Below are 12,500 nucleotides of genomic sequence, written 5' to 3' on the forward strand. Positions count from 1 at the left end.
AGGCTCAGGCAATCCACTCACCTCAGCCTCCCAAAGGTGCGGGATTACAGGCTAAGCCACCGAGCCCGGCTCAAATATACATTTTTATATATACATTGTTCATATTACTTTGTAGAATATACACCATTTCCTAAATTACAATCTACATTCTTAAAAGCACTTAAAACAAAAATGTTTTACATATTTTTAAAAATAAAACAAAAAATTCTACATATTTCTTCTCCAGTGCAAAGCCTATGAAAACAAACTTATTCAGAAAAATGGTGTTCTACAGTTAGCTAGCTGTCTATTATCTACAGTCATACAAGATCCAGCTAAGAGAAAGTTAGGAAGGAACAAATGAACAATAGTGGCAATACAATAATTTGAAGATTATGTTTGGATTATATGAGCTCAACCAAATGTTAGCTAATAGCTGTAACAAACCAAACCATGATTTTATGAACATTGTAATCAGTTCCAATTTATATTATTATTCCAGTGCGATCTCTTATAGACAATTTATTTAGTATGACTTATGTGCAAGGCCTTGTTATTGTTACCTCCTAACTATACCACATGTGTATTCTGCAAACTACATAGGACAGGATACACTTTAAGAAGATTTAACAGCATTTCTCTATTACATCTTTTCAGAGGACTGTGAATCAACCAAAAGTGACTTTCTAAAAAAATTTTTTTCCACATTAAAAAAAGATAAATAGTACTCATGCAATCAGAAATTATACAGAAGCCAACAAGATGTTAAAATAAAGTGGACCTTTGTTTTAAGACATGTAGTTTTAGTATGTCATAATACTTAGAATTTGGATGTTTTATTTTTTAGTAAAATTAGCATTACTTCATCAGATAAATGACTATACCTACTTACAAAAATATTATTCAAGAATTTGACTTCAAAATAAATTCAGAGATCCTTTCTCAGTTCATATTTTTTTCTTTACTGAAAGGCCGATAATTGACACAATTCTAGCATGAAGATTCTTAACTACAGTTACCTTAAGCCAGCTTTATTAAGATCTTTATTTATATTCACAAGATCTTAAAGTCAGCAAACTCATTTGATATAGAGGAAGCACCTATATAGTTTGGAAGATACTCCTTAACTATCTGAAAATTGACTGATTAAATTATACTCAATGCAGAAACACTGTTTCAGATCATACCAGACCCTGAGAAGGCACTGACAAATTTGACAAAAACAAAGCCAATAGAAGTGTTGCCACTATTGTTTTATGTTCAGTAAACGTTAGAATTTTAAACACATACAGTTAAATTTACACTGCACCAAGGGCCCCTGAAACAGAGGTGCCGAAACCACATATCGCAATATTTGTTCTAAACTAGACATGCTAAATATCCTATTTCAAATATTCTTTTTTTTTGAGTTGGAGTCTCACTCTGTCACCCAGACTGGAGTGCAGTGGCCACTCCCGGCCACTGCAGCCTCGACCTGCTGGGCTCTGGCAATCCTTCTGCCTCAGCCTTCCAATTAGCTGGAACTACAGGTGCGCGCTACCACACCCGGCTAATTTTTGATTTATTGTAGAGATGAGGTCTCGGCAAGTTGCCCAGGCGGGTCTCGAACCCGCGGGCTCAGGCAATCCACTCACCTCGGCCTCCCAAAGTACTGGGATTACAGGCTGAGCCACCAAATATTCTAATTTGTAAATTAATACCGGTGATGTAACAATGACACTTTTCCAGAACGATCTAGGAGAGTACCATTTTCTTGTCAATTTTATGGACTAATTTCTTTAACTAACCCTATAATTATATTACATTTATCTGTCTTTTTTTTTGTCTTTTACCATGCTACACACAATTACAAGATATAGAACTAGGCTTAATCACACTTTAATACGAAAACTCACTTTTGAATTGTTATGTTTCTGTTAAAGGAAGAACAATATGTTACTATAATACTTTTAATGTAATGACTTTTGTTCAAGATTATGACAACATTTGAATTATTTCCCTCCAAACCATTACGTGTAAAATTAATACAGTTTGTTCAGTCAGCTGACCAAAAAAAAAGAAAAGGAAAATGATACTCAGCCAGATGAAATAGAGAAAGAATGCTAACACAGGTTCAGTGCTTGGCGTTCTTGCTTATTCTATTCCATATGCCCATAAGTCAAAGTCATGACGTACTGGTATAGCCTTAAACAGAACGCCAGACCAGTCCATTTTTACTGGGCTGAAGAAAATTCTCAATTAGAGCTTCAATGAGTTTCTTCAGTTCTTCCTCCAGTAAGGCAGTGTCACTGAGGAAAAAGATTAAAAGTTTTGAAATTCTTTATTTTTATAGCCTTACAGTTTGTTTCAATTATTTTTGCTTTTTAAGATGGCATATACCTGGTGGAATGATTAAACAACTGGTAAACAAAAGAGAAATTCACTCAGCTAAAACAAAACAAGACCAAAAAATAAAATAAAATACAGTAAATGGAGGAGTTTCGTTCTATCTAAAGGTCAGGCAGTATAATAGCTCTGAACACATACCAGTTATTAAGATAAAATGACTTCCTGAAATACTTTGAAACATTCTCAGTACAGATGTCATAGGATGATATGATGTCTCTTTCAGGTAGCAGAAAGTGTGACTAAAACAATGAATGTTTAAAAAATAAGTATGCTCTTACCAGTAGTAAGTCCTTCAGAGTCATCACTGAGAAGCTGCTGATGCCTAGAACATTTCTAGGAAAGCCTCATTTAAACTACCTTCACAGTCATTTTATAAGCTACACTACAAACCAGCTTTAATTATTTTCATAATTTTTCTTCATTTTTAACCAAATAGAGCATTACCTGATCTGGCTTACTTTAAACTCTGCACTAAATGGCTTTAAGGTGCTTTATTTCCCAAAGAAAATAAAAATCCACCCTTAAAAGCAAAGATTTGGACAATAATGTAGCTTGGCTGGGCTCTGAAAGCAATTGCAAAAAAATCTCCTTCCCAAATATATATTGGTCAAAGACAATATTATAGAAGGTGCTACTTTTAATAAGTCTAAATAACCTTTGAACATGTTTATTAAATTAATTTAGTCACAATTTATCCTCTTAAAAGGAAATGAACTGAGCAGATTATGCCAAATTATATTAGACATAGAAAGTTAGTATTTGGCTCAAACCTGCAATCTCAGCACTTTGGGAAGTCGAGGTGAAGGGATTGCCTGAGCCCATGGGTTCGAGACCTTGGGCAATTTGGCGAGACCTCATCTCTACAATAAATCAAAAAATTAGCCAGGCAAGGTAGTGAGCCGCCTATAGTTCTGGCTACTTGGAAGGCTGAGGAGCAAGGATAGCTTGAGCCCAGCAGGTCGACACTGGGGTGGCTGTGAGTGTGGTACTGCACTCCAGCCTGGGCAACGGAGTGCGACTCCAACTCAAAAAAAAAAGAAAGTTAATATTTGGCAATCAACACAAATTATTTGATGATAATTTCTTTATGTTCATCATATAATAGTTAAAGCTCAGAAAGTCTTTCCAAGAACAGAAATTCACTACAATTTAAAAATTCAATACCCAAAACATGTAGCTGCTTTGGAAAACAGTCTGGAAATTATTCAAAAGGTTAAACATAGACTCACCTCATGACTGAGCAATTCTACTCTTAGATATATACTCAAGAGAAATAAAAACAGATTTCCCACACAAAATCTTATACACAAATGTTCATAACAATATTATTCAAAATAGCAAAAAAGTATAAATAACCAGAATGTTCAGCAACTGATGAACGGACTAAAAATGTGGTATAGTCATACAATGGAATATTATTGGGCCATAAAAAACACATTTTTTAAAAAAGGAATAAAGTTCTGATTCACACTAGAACGATTCGTGGATGAACTTAGAAAACATCATGCTAAATAAAAGATGGCATTCGCAAAGGACCACATGCTATGATTCCATTTATATAAAATGTTCAGAAGAAGCAAATCTATGGAGAAAGACAGTAGATTGGTGGTTACTTGGGAGAGTGAGGAAGGGAAATGTGAAGTAATTGCTAGTGAGTATGAGACTTCTTTTGGGGGTGATGATATTGTTCTAAAATTGATTGCCGTGATGGTTGCACAACTCTGTGATATATAAAAACCACTGAATTGCACATTTTAAATGGGTGAACTGTACGATATGTAAATTATATCTCAATAAATACACATGCACACACATGAATATATACATGTCTAAAAAAATCAATTCTCACCTCTGATCAGGTGATGCGCACATCTCTGCATAATACTTTATCTTTGGTTCTGTCCCACTTGTCCGAAGGGTAGCAACACAGCCATTTTGAAAAGTAAAGGTAATCATCTGGCTGTTTTTACTCACAGGCAGCACCTACACAAAATTACAACACCAGCTTAATAACTTGGTATCTTTATCATTTTCAAGAATTGTAAAATACATTCCTCTTATATGAGGTATCTAAAGTAGTCAAATTTATAGAAACAGAAAATAATATGGTGGTTGTTGGGGCTGGTGGATAGGAATGGGGAGGTGATTAATGGGTAAAGAGTTTCAATTTGGCAAGATGAAAAAGTTCTAGAGATCTGTTGCATGAAATATGAATATACTGAACACTACCAAACTATAAATTTACAAGTGGTTAAGATGGTAACTTTTATGTTATTTTTTTGCCACAATTAAAAAATTTAAAAATACAAATGAAGATTACCTACATAATAATTCATTAACATACCATTTACTGAACCCGTATTAATAGTCCAGGTATTGGGCTATACACCTTACATACGTGATCTTCAGGCCTCAACAATAATCCTAAGAAGTGAGTATTACTGCCATTTTACAGATGAGGCTCAAAAAGAGTAAATCACTTGCTCAAGGCAGTCAGCTAAGTGGAAGAACAAGAAGTGGAAGGCAGGTCTATCTGCTCCAAAGTCCAAGCTGCCTCTATCTTTGCAAAGCATTTTCACAGTTTATTACAGAAGTTTATCCTAGAAGAGGCACAGGGGTGCAGAAAAAACTGTATTTTTAATAAAAAATTTTTAAAATATGTGAAGCTTTACCGACTTTGAACCTGTGGATTAACACTGGCACTCTTCCTTGTCCAGTCTGTCAAGGTAACTCAAGGGGACTCTGAAGGCTGTACTATGACAAAGGGGTTGACAGTGGTCCTTTCCCTCAAGTGTCCTGAGCCTTCCTCCTGTCCTAGACAGTGTACTAACTGATCTTCCTGCCTGGAAGTTTGTCCCTCGTAACTCACTCACCATACAGGCCATTATTCTTCTTCCCCTATACTCCAGTTATAGACGCTACTTATGACTCTCTGAAGGAGAACATGCCTTTTCACCTTCAGGTCTTGCACTTACTGCTCCCTTGGCCTGAAACACCCTCTGTTCCTTCTGCATCTGGGTAACTCTGAATCATCTTGAGAACTCAGCTCAGAACAGTCCCTAGAAAGTCTTCCATAAGCTCCCCAAATCTCTTCCATTACACCCTGTCCATACCCTGGTAGCACTTATCATTTTCTAAATTGCTGCTGACTTGTTCATTTCCCCACTAAACTCCTTCTTGAGCACAGAAACAGTGACTTTATCACTGTTGTATCCTTAGTGTACCTGTGCCTGTATCACAGAAGGGGTTTGCTAAATGAACATACAGATGAACATCAATCTAAAATGTAGCGAAGAGAGAACTCAAGAAGTCTTTGACATTTACTATGTAACCTTGGGGATAACAACAACTACACTACTGCCTCACAAAATTATCATAAGAATCAGAAGAGAAGAGATGAAAAAGCACCTTGAATAGTGAATATCATACACTTTTACAAGAGTATCACATTACACAAAGCCATTCTAAGCACAGCAACATTAGAGAAATAAAAAGCAGCAAAAGATTTGATTCTTCACTTCAAGTAAATTACAAAGAGATAAAAATAGACACACACATGCACATATACAGAGTCTCAACAACTGGAAATCAATATTTGTTGACTGGATAAACATGCAAAAGTGGAATATATGGGCAGTATTCTACACAAGAAGCTGCAGATTTTCCAAAACATGTTATGTCCCTAGAATCTTGAGACAACATCAGAACATTACGAATAGAAATTTAGGCTAATAAAAATCAGCATAACAACAAAATGAATATGATCCGCAATCTATGGCATTTACATATTTGTTAAGTACCTACTACATAGGCAGGAGCTTTAAGAGGCACAAAGGTGCATCAGAAATGGACCTGCCATGTATAACACAATGATAACATAAAATTGAAATAAAAGGAAGATATCTGGCACACTGTGTAAGGAAACCTCAGGAGGAAAATATCTGGTTATAGGGTCTGGAGGTCATGTGGAACAGGTGACATTTCCTTAAATATTAAATAATGGCTGAGGTATGACTCTGTAGCAGTAGAACAAAAAGGTAAACTGAGGAAACTCCTTGGCCAAAAATGTTGACATTTTTTAAAAGTGTATGTTTGCAAGTAACTATAATTTGTTTTATTTGGCTGGAAGTATAGGGAATAAGGTCAGAAAGGGAAGTTAAAATTAGATGGAATTATAGGTTTTGGGACTTTATTTTCAACATTATTTAGCATCATTGTACATTTCCTCTCTTTCTGTCTCATTCCGTCCCCCTCCACTCTCCACACTTCACCTGGGGTAGTATAGATAATTATTTGGGGTGGGATGAAGATTGGATCAGAGTCAGAGAGACCAGTTAGTGAACTTAAAACTGCGCTGGAGAAAAACAGTGGGTCCTAGTCTCAAGAAATTCAAAGGTCTAAAGTTCTGTCATTTTACTATAGTATGAATTATTAAAAATTGTTAAAAAGTTTTTTTAAAAAATAGGTACTTACAGGAGCTTCCAGGATAAGGAACACATGGACTTGCTGGGAGGGTGGCAGGGCTCCAGGCTCCACCCACCCCCGCAGGTACCTTGTTCTATGCATCTCTTCCATCTGGCTGCTCCTAAAATTGTAACCTTCATAATAAACTGGTAAGTATGAGGAAACTGGACTGAACCTCATGTGAAATCTGTCCTACCTCTTGACTTTTTGGAGACACGAGGCATTAAATGTTCTAAATTGTTTGAAAAAGCAACTAAGTACTTACTGATTTCTTGTTAGGCTGGCTGCTGTCATATCCAGTTGTAATGTCACGAACATGTAATATAGCAAATGTCCCACAAAATTTTGGATATTCTTTTGGAGAATCAAAATTACGAAGCCTTTCAAATATACTTTTGATGGTAAGTGGGTCATAACACAAGAAATATGAAGTTTTTGAAATGTGATAACCATATCTGCACAAAGATTTAAAGTGCCAAAATCAGATTTCAGGTAACTCTCTAGAAAGGTATATATTAAAGATAAGCTTATCATAGTATTTGTAGAAAGTGGTGGTCCTTAATTCACACAATTTTAATACTTTTGAAAATAGGATTGACTAGCCAGGTGTGGTAGTTCACGCCTGTAATCCCAGCACTTTGGGAAGCCAAGGAGGGAGAATTACTTGAGCCCAGGAGTTGGAGACCAGCCTGGGCAACATAGCAACACCTAGTTGCTACAAGACATAAAAATTAGTTTAGCGTGGTGGCACACGCTGGTAGTCCCAGCTACTCAGGAGGCTGAGGTGGTTAAGATCACTTGAACCCAGGAGTTTGAGGTTACGGTGAGCCATGACTGCACCGCTGCACTTTAGCCTGTACAAGAGTGACCCTGTTTCTAAAGGGGAGGCGGGGGAAGGACTGACTATTCTTCAAAAAAAAAAAAATTTAGAAAACTAACGGTAGGACCAAAAAAAAAAAAAAAGCTAGCATTTAAAATTCATAGCAGAACTTACTTTTCATAAACCTTTATCAGTTGTTGTTTCAATGTTACATTCATGGTTTCTAGGTAAGATGCCATCTCAGCAACAACAACAGCTGCACTCACCCCATCTTTATCCAAAACCGAAGTTCCACACAGAAAACCTGAGGATTAAAATCCATCTTTAGAAAAGAGGGAAAAGCCGGGCTCGGTGGCTCAGCCTGTAATCCTGCGCCTTTGGGAAGCTGAGGTGAGTGGATTGCCTGAGCCCGCGGGTTCGAGACCCACCTGGGCAGCAAGACCTCATCTCTACAATAAATCAAAAAATCCACCGGGCATGGTAGCACATGCCTGTAATTCTGGCTACTTGGAAGGCTGAGGCGGAAGGATCACCGGAGCCCAGAAAAGAGGGAAACTTAAGCCTATAACTTCAATAGTTTTACATTTCTTTGGAAGGACCAGTAAATTTAAAAGCCTAGTAACAGATGAAACTCATCAACCCAATAAATACATTTAGGGGATACGCTAGTTCTTGTTTTAAAAAATGAGAAATGTATCTACATATTTCTGAATTCTCTGTAACTTTTACAACTCAAAATATAAAAACAAGACAAAACTTCTTCTCTACAGAATTAAACTACATTTTAAAATATTATCTCAATCAAATTTCAAAGATTTTAATATTCACTACATACCAATAGACTCTTCAAATGCAAAAAGGACTTCTTTCCCATTTTCCAGGAGGTCTTTTATCCTACTTCCAATCCACTTAAAACCTGGTAATGTTTCCTGAAATGCAGAGGAGGCAACTCTAGTTAAGAGACTCCCTCATCAATACATATTAGAGAAAAACCTGCCACTAAATGCAGTACTTGTATAGTGATCTTCTGATATGGTCTTGGGTCCACAGAGATTTGTATAGTGGTAGACATTACCCTTACTGGTGACCTACTATTTATAGGCATAGTAGTAGGTAATTTATATCAAATACAATCCAATATTTGTAAGTGGTGATGCATACAGTCACAAAATAACATAAATAAATATATATCCTGTGATCATCTAATCTTGTAACAGGTGCTGAACATCGTTATCTTTTCTAACACTCACCAACAATGTTCTGCAACAGAGGCTCCAGGTTGAGTAAATTTGCCCAAGACATAAGAGATGGAGTCAGGATTCAATTATATTGTTTCTCTGAAACCACTCCTCAAGCTGTATTATAACCACTAATGTGAGAGTGCCTGTGAAGGTTAGTGGATTTAGTTTCCCTGAGTAATCAAAGGCCACAAAGTTTTTTAGTAGACATAAAACTGCTCTGAAGAAAAACAGTGGGTCCTAGTCTCAAGAAACTCACAGGCCTAAAGTTCTATCATTTTACTATAGTATGAATTACTTTTAACATGATCACAACATATGCTTGAATCAAGTGTACCTTCTCATTACACTATGGCCTAAATAAAACCAGAAGATTAAGTACTTCTTTAGTAATTAGATTTGAGGACTTTTCATTTAATGAGTTACTGTTCACTTAAAAACATGAACTATTTTAGTCAACAGAAGCGTATGTGATATATACTAATTCTAAAGTTCACCATTACTAACAAGTTTCCTAATTCACCTCTACCTCCTTACCAGAAAGTAAAAATTTTAAAAATTAAAAAAAAAACCTCCCCTACAACAACAAAAACAAGCAAACAAATATATAATAGTGGTCTTTAGAATCACATTCTTTTTTTTCTTTTGTATTTATTATACATTTTTCTTGCCATAGACAGAAACAAGGAAATAATTAATATTGTAATTCACTCTTAGGCCTGAATAAATTTCAATGTCTTCTAGTTAGATATTTGTGTTTTAGAAAGTGTTAAAATTGAAATCTATTTCATAAAGACAGAAACAACTTGCTTTTTACTCAGTCAATTAGTATTAAGACCTGTAGCTTTACTATGGTATGGCTCAACAAAAATGCCCAGAGGTGACTTTTTTTTTTTTCCTTACCTCTTGGAGTTTCCATGCCCACAGAGGTGACATTTTCACTGATATTTGGTAAAGTTGGCAGAGGAAAAGCAATTTAGTCCTAATAACTGCAAAGATGGTCAGCTTAATGGCCTGAGGGTCTCAGAAGTTAATGATCTGGGCTGATAGAGAGCCCCTACTTATTTATTGGATGTAGAATCATTGGGTCTTAGTTGGCAATTGAGAAGACCGCTTAAAGTTTCTTAAGACCCTGCTTAAAGAGCCTAAACAAGGGGTTGATGACACATACAATTTTCTGGAGTTGAGTCTATCTAATGAGGTCACTAGGAGCCAGATTTTCCCAGGTTGACAGTCAGATGTTGTTGTATGGAATATTAAGTGTTACCATGATTTTTAAAGACTATATTATCTTAGTTCCAGAAATTCACATCATACAGTACTGAATGAATTTGGCTCGAGGTGTCTAAACAATCAAAAAGATTAAACAAGCATTAACAGAATTAGAAAAAATGGGGAATTACAAATGACATCAATGAAAGTTAGTTTATGGGGAGATGTTTTTAACATGTAGAAATAGGTTTAGAAGAGTAGCACCCAGAAATTATCTATTCTTACTTCAAAATGAAATCCTTCTTTAAATGCAATTGCCTTCAAAATTTTAGAAGAGACTGTGGTGGCTAACATATAAATGTTCTTCACATCAGCATTTCTTGGTTTATTTTTCCTCCAGCAATCAAACATCCACCACCCAAACAAAGCTGCCAACTCATTTCCCGTGAATACTTTCCAATGACCACTGTAGAGAGAATGAAAATTCAAAGTCAAGATCCTTCTAACTTCTCATTAAAATGCCTTGATTCTAAGACCTTCAAATTACCTTCATTCAGAGAGAAAAAACCAGTAACTATTTTATGGGATTTTTGAGAAAACATTTACTTCTATGTCTTTTCTAACTGACCAGGGAGACCTTAGGGTAGGAATGGTTGTAATATCTTTGGGAAAATTATTAAATTGCTACTTTTATTCTTCTATTGAATGAGAAAAAATGATGAGAGATTTTTAAGCCTTTCTGTGTAAGGACATTTGTCATATTATAATGGCATAAATACATAGCAACTCAGAGGACCAAGATGAAGAAATGATCATATTGATAAAGCAATCTATTAGGATATTATGCCATTTTAAAAATGAATACTTGCAAACAATATATAAGGACAGGAAAAAATGCTCATAGTACAACTGAAGTAGAAAATACCCAAGATAAAAAACTATATACAGTCTGGCCACAATTTTATAAAAACAAACATATTTTAAAATATTTGAGTAGAATAAGAAAGGGATTGGCAGTTGTGGGAAACTGGGGGGTGGGGATTGGCAGTAGTGGGAAACTACGGAGGGGTGGGGCACACCTCATCAACAAGGGTACCTACATAATGAATATTTGTATACCTAACCCTGAATTGCACCCCACATCTTTAATAAAGAAAATAATAATAATAAAAAATAAAACCAAAAAACTTTTGAGTAGAAAAAAGATAAGAAGGAAATGTCAAGTATCAACTTAGGTAGTTATTTCTGGATGGTGGGCTTACAGGAGGTTCATGTTTTTTTCTTATTTTTTCATTATTTTCAATGAGCCTGTAAGACTTAAAAATTGCTTTTCAAAGTTCAAGCTCTTAACCAAAGAGAAGATTCTATTTACTTCTCTTGAAGTTCTGCCACTGCCAGTCGGTCTGCGTCAGGATCTGTAGCTAGCACTATCCGTGCGTTTTCTTTCTCTGCCAGTCTCAGAGAAAGTTCCTGAAATAGTGACCCAAAAAGTTAGATTGTACTGAAGAACCTAAATTCATTGGTAACATTCCTAATTGTAGGCACTACGTTAATGATATGAATTTTTGAAAGCATATAGCACAGCTAAATTTAAATTAAGTTTAGAAGTAAGGATATCCACCACAGAGATTTCAAACAAAACACAACCTATGGCTCCAATATGCTTTAAAATATGAAAACTATAGTGGTTTCTGCTTTTGTAAGTAATCTTTGAATTGCCAGTAAGTTCTATCTATTCTGATTGCTTAATAAATGAACAATAATTTAAATATTTTTTAAAATACCAGCACAGATTCTCCTTCTTCAGGATTTGGGCATTTAACAGTAGAAAACTCTGGATCAGGATCTTTTTGTTCTGGTACTGGAATTGGAGGCCTAAAACCAAACACCTGGAAAGCCAACTGCACATAGTCATGTCCGACCCCATGAAAAGATGTATGCACAAATTTCAAAGTGGTCTTTGAGTTTAACTCCCTGTAAAGGAAAAGCAGCATTCAATTAATATTATGAAACTTGTTAACTGTGATATAATTAAAAACAGTCAAATTCTGGAAAAAAGTGATTAAAGTGATCAGATCCTTCAGCAGCGGTCTAAGATATTAAAAGCAAATGATGTGGTATTAACGTAATGATCCAAATATTTTTAATTCAACTGCATTTTCCCTTTGGGGTTCAACTTCCTGCCCTGGTTAGCTGCCTTCCATATGCTGTGTCATTACCCTGAACAAGCTAAACCAGTATCATCTTTTACCAGAACCATCATAAATACTTCCTCAATGGTCTTTCTCACTCTCCAAGACCCCTCTGCTCATGACTCCTTTCATGTCCAGCTTACATTCAAGGGACCTAATTTCAACTACCTTCTTATATGTCATTTTGGTACCTTGACCCTCCAATAC

General features: G+C 35.7%; 1 protein-coding gene across 1 annotated transcript in view; it reads right to left on the bottom strand.

The window, feature by feature from the left end:
• Nucleotides 1–1,803: 1,803 nt before the first annotated feature.
• Nucleotides 1,804–12,500, bottom strand: part of PGM2L1 (phosphoglucomutase 2 like 1) — a 55,725-nt gene continuing 45,028 nt past the window's right edge. The window contains exons 7-14 of the mRNA XM_008063995.1: nucleotides 11,886–12,075; nucleotides 11,474–11,571; nucleotides 10,387–10,567; nucleotides 8,487–8,580; nucleotides 7,826–7,955; nucleotides 7,097–7,286; nucleotides 4,217–4,350; nucleotides 1,804–2,267 (exon numbers count right to left, since the gene is read on the bottom strand). Coding sequence (XP_008062186.1) covers nucleotides 2,165–2,267; nucleotides 4,217–4,350; nucleotides 7,097–7,286; nucleotides 7,826–7,955; nucleotides 8,487–8,580; nucleotides 10,387–10,567; nucleotides 11,474–11,571; nucleotides 11,886–12,075 — 1,120 coding nt within the window. The 3' untranslated portion in view covers nucleotides 1,804–2,164. The remainder of the gene's footprint in view (nucleotides 2,268–4,216; nucleotides 4,351–7,096; nucleotides 7,287–7,825; nucleotides 7,956–8,486; nucleotides 8,581–10,386; nucleotides 10,568–11,473; nucleotides 11,572–11,885; nucleotides 12,076–12,500) is intronic.

Source organism: Carlito syrichta, unplaced genomic scaffold (assembly GCF_000164805.1).
Source record: "Carlito syrichta isolate Samal-C Ts95f unplaced genomic scaffold, Tarsius_syrichta-2.0.1 Scaffold307176, whole genome shotgun sequence".
Lineage (NCBI taxonomy): Eukaryota > Metazoa > Chordata > Mammalia > Primates > Tarsiidae > Carlito > Carlito syrichta.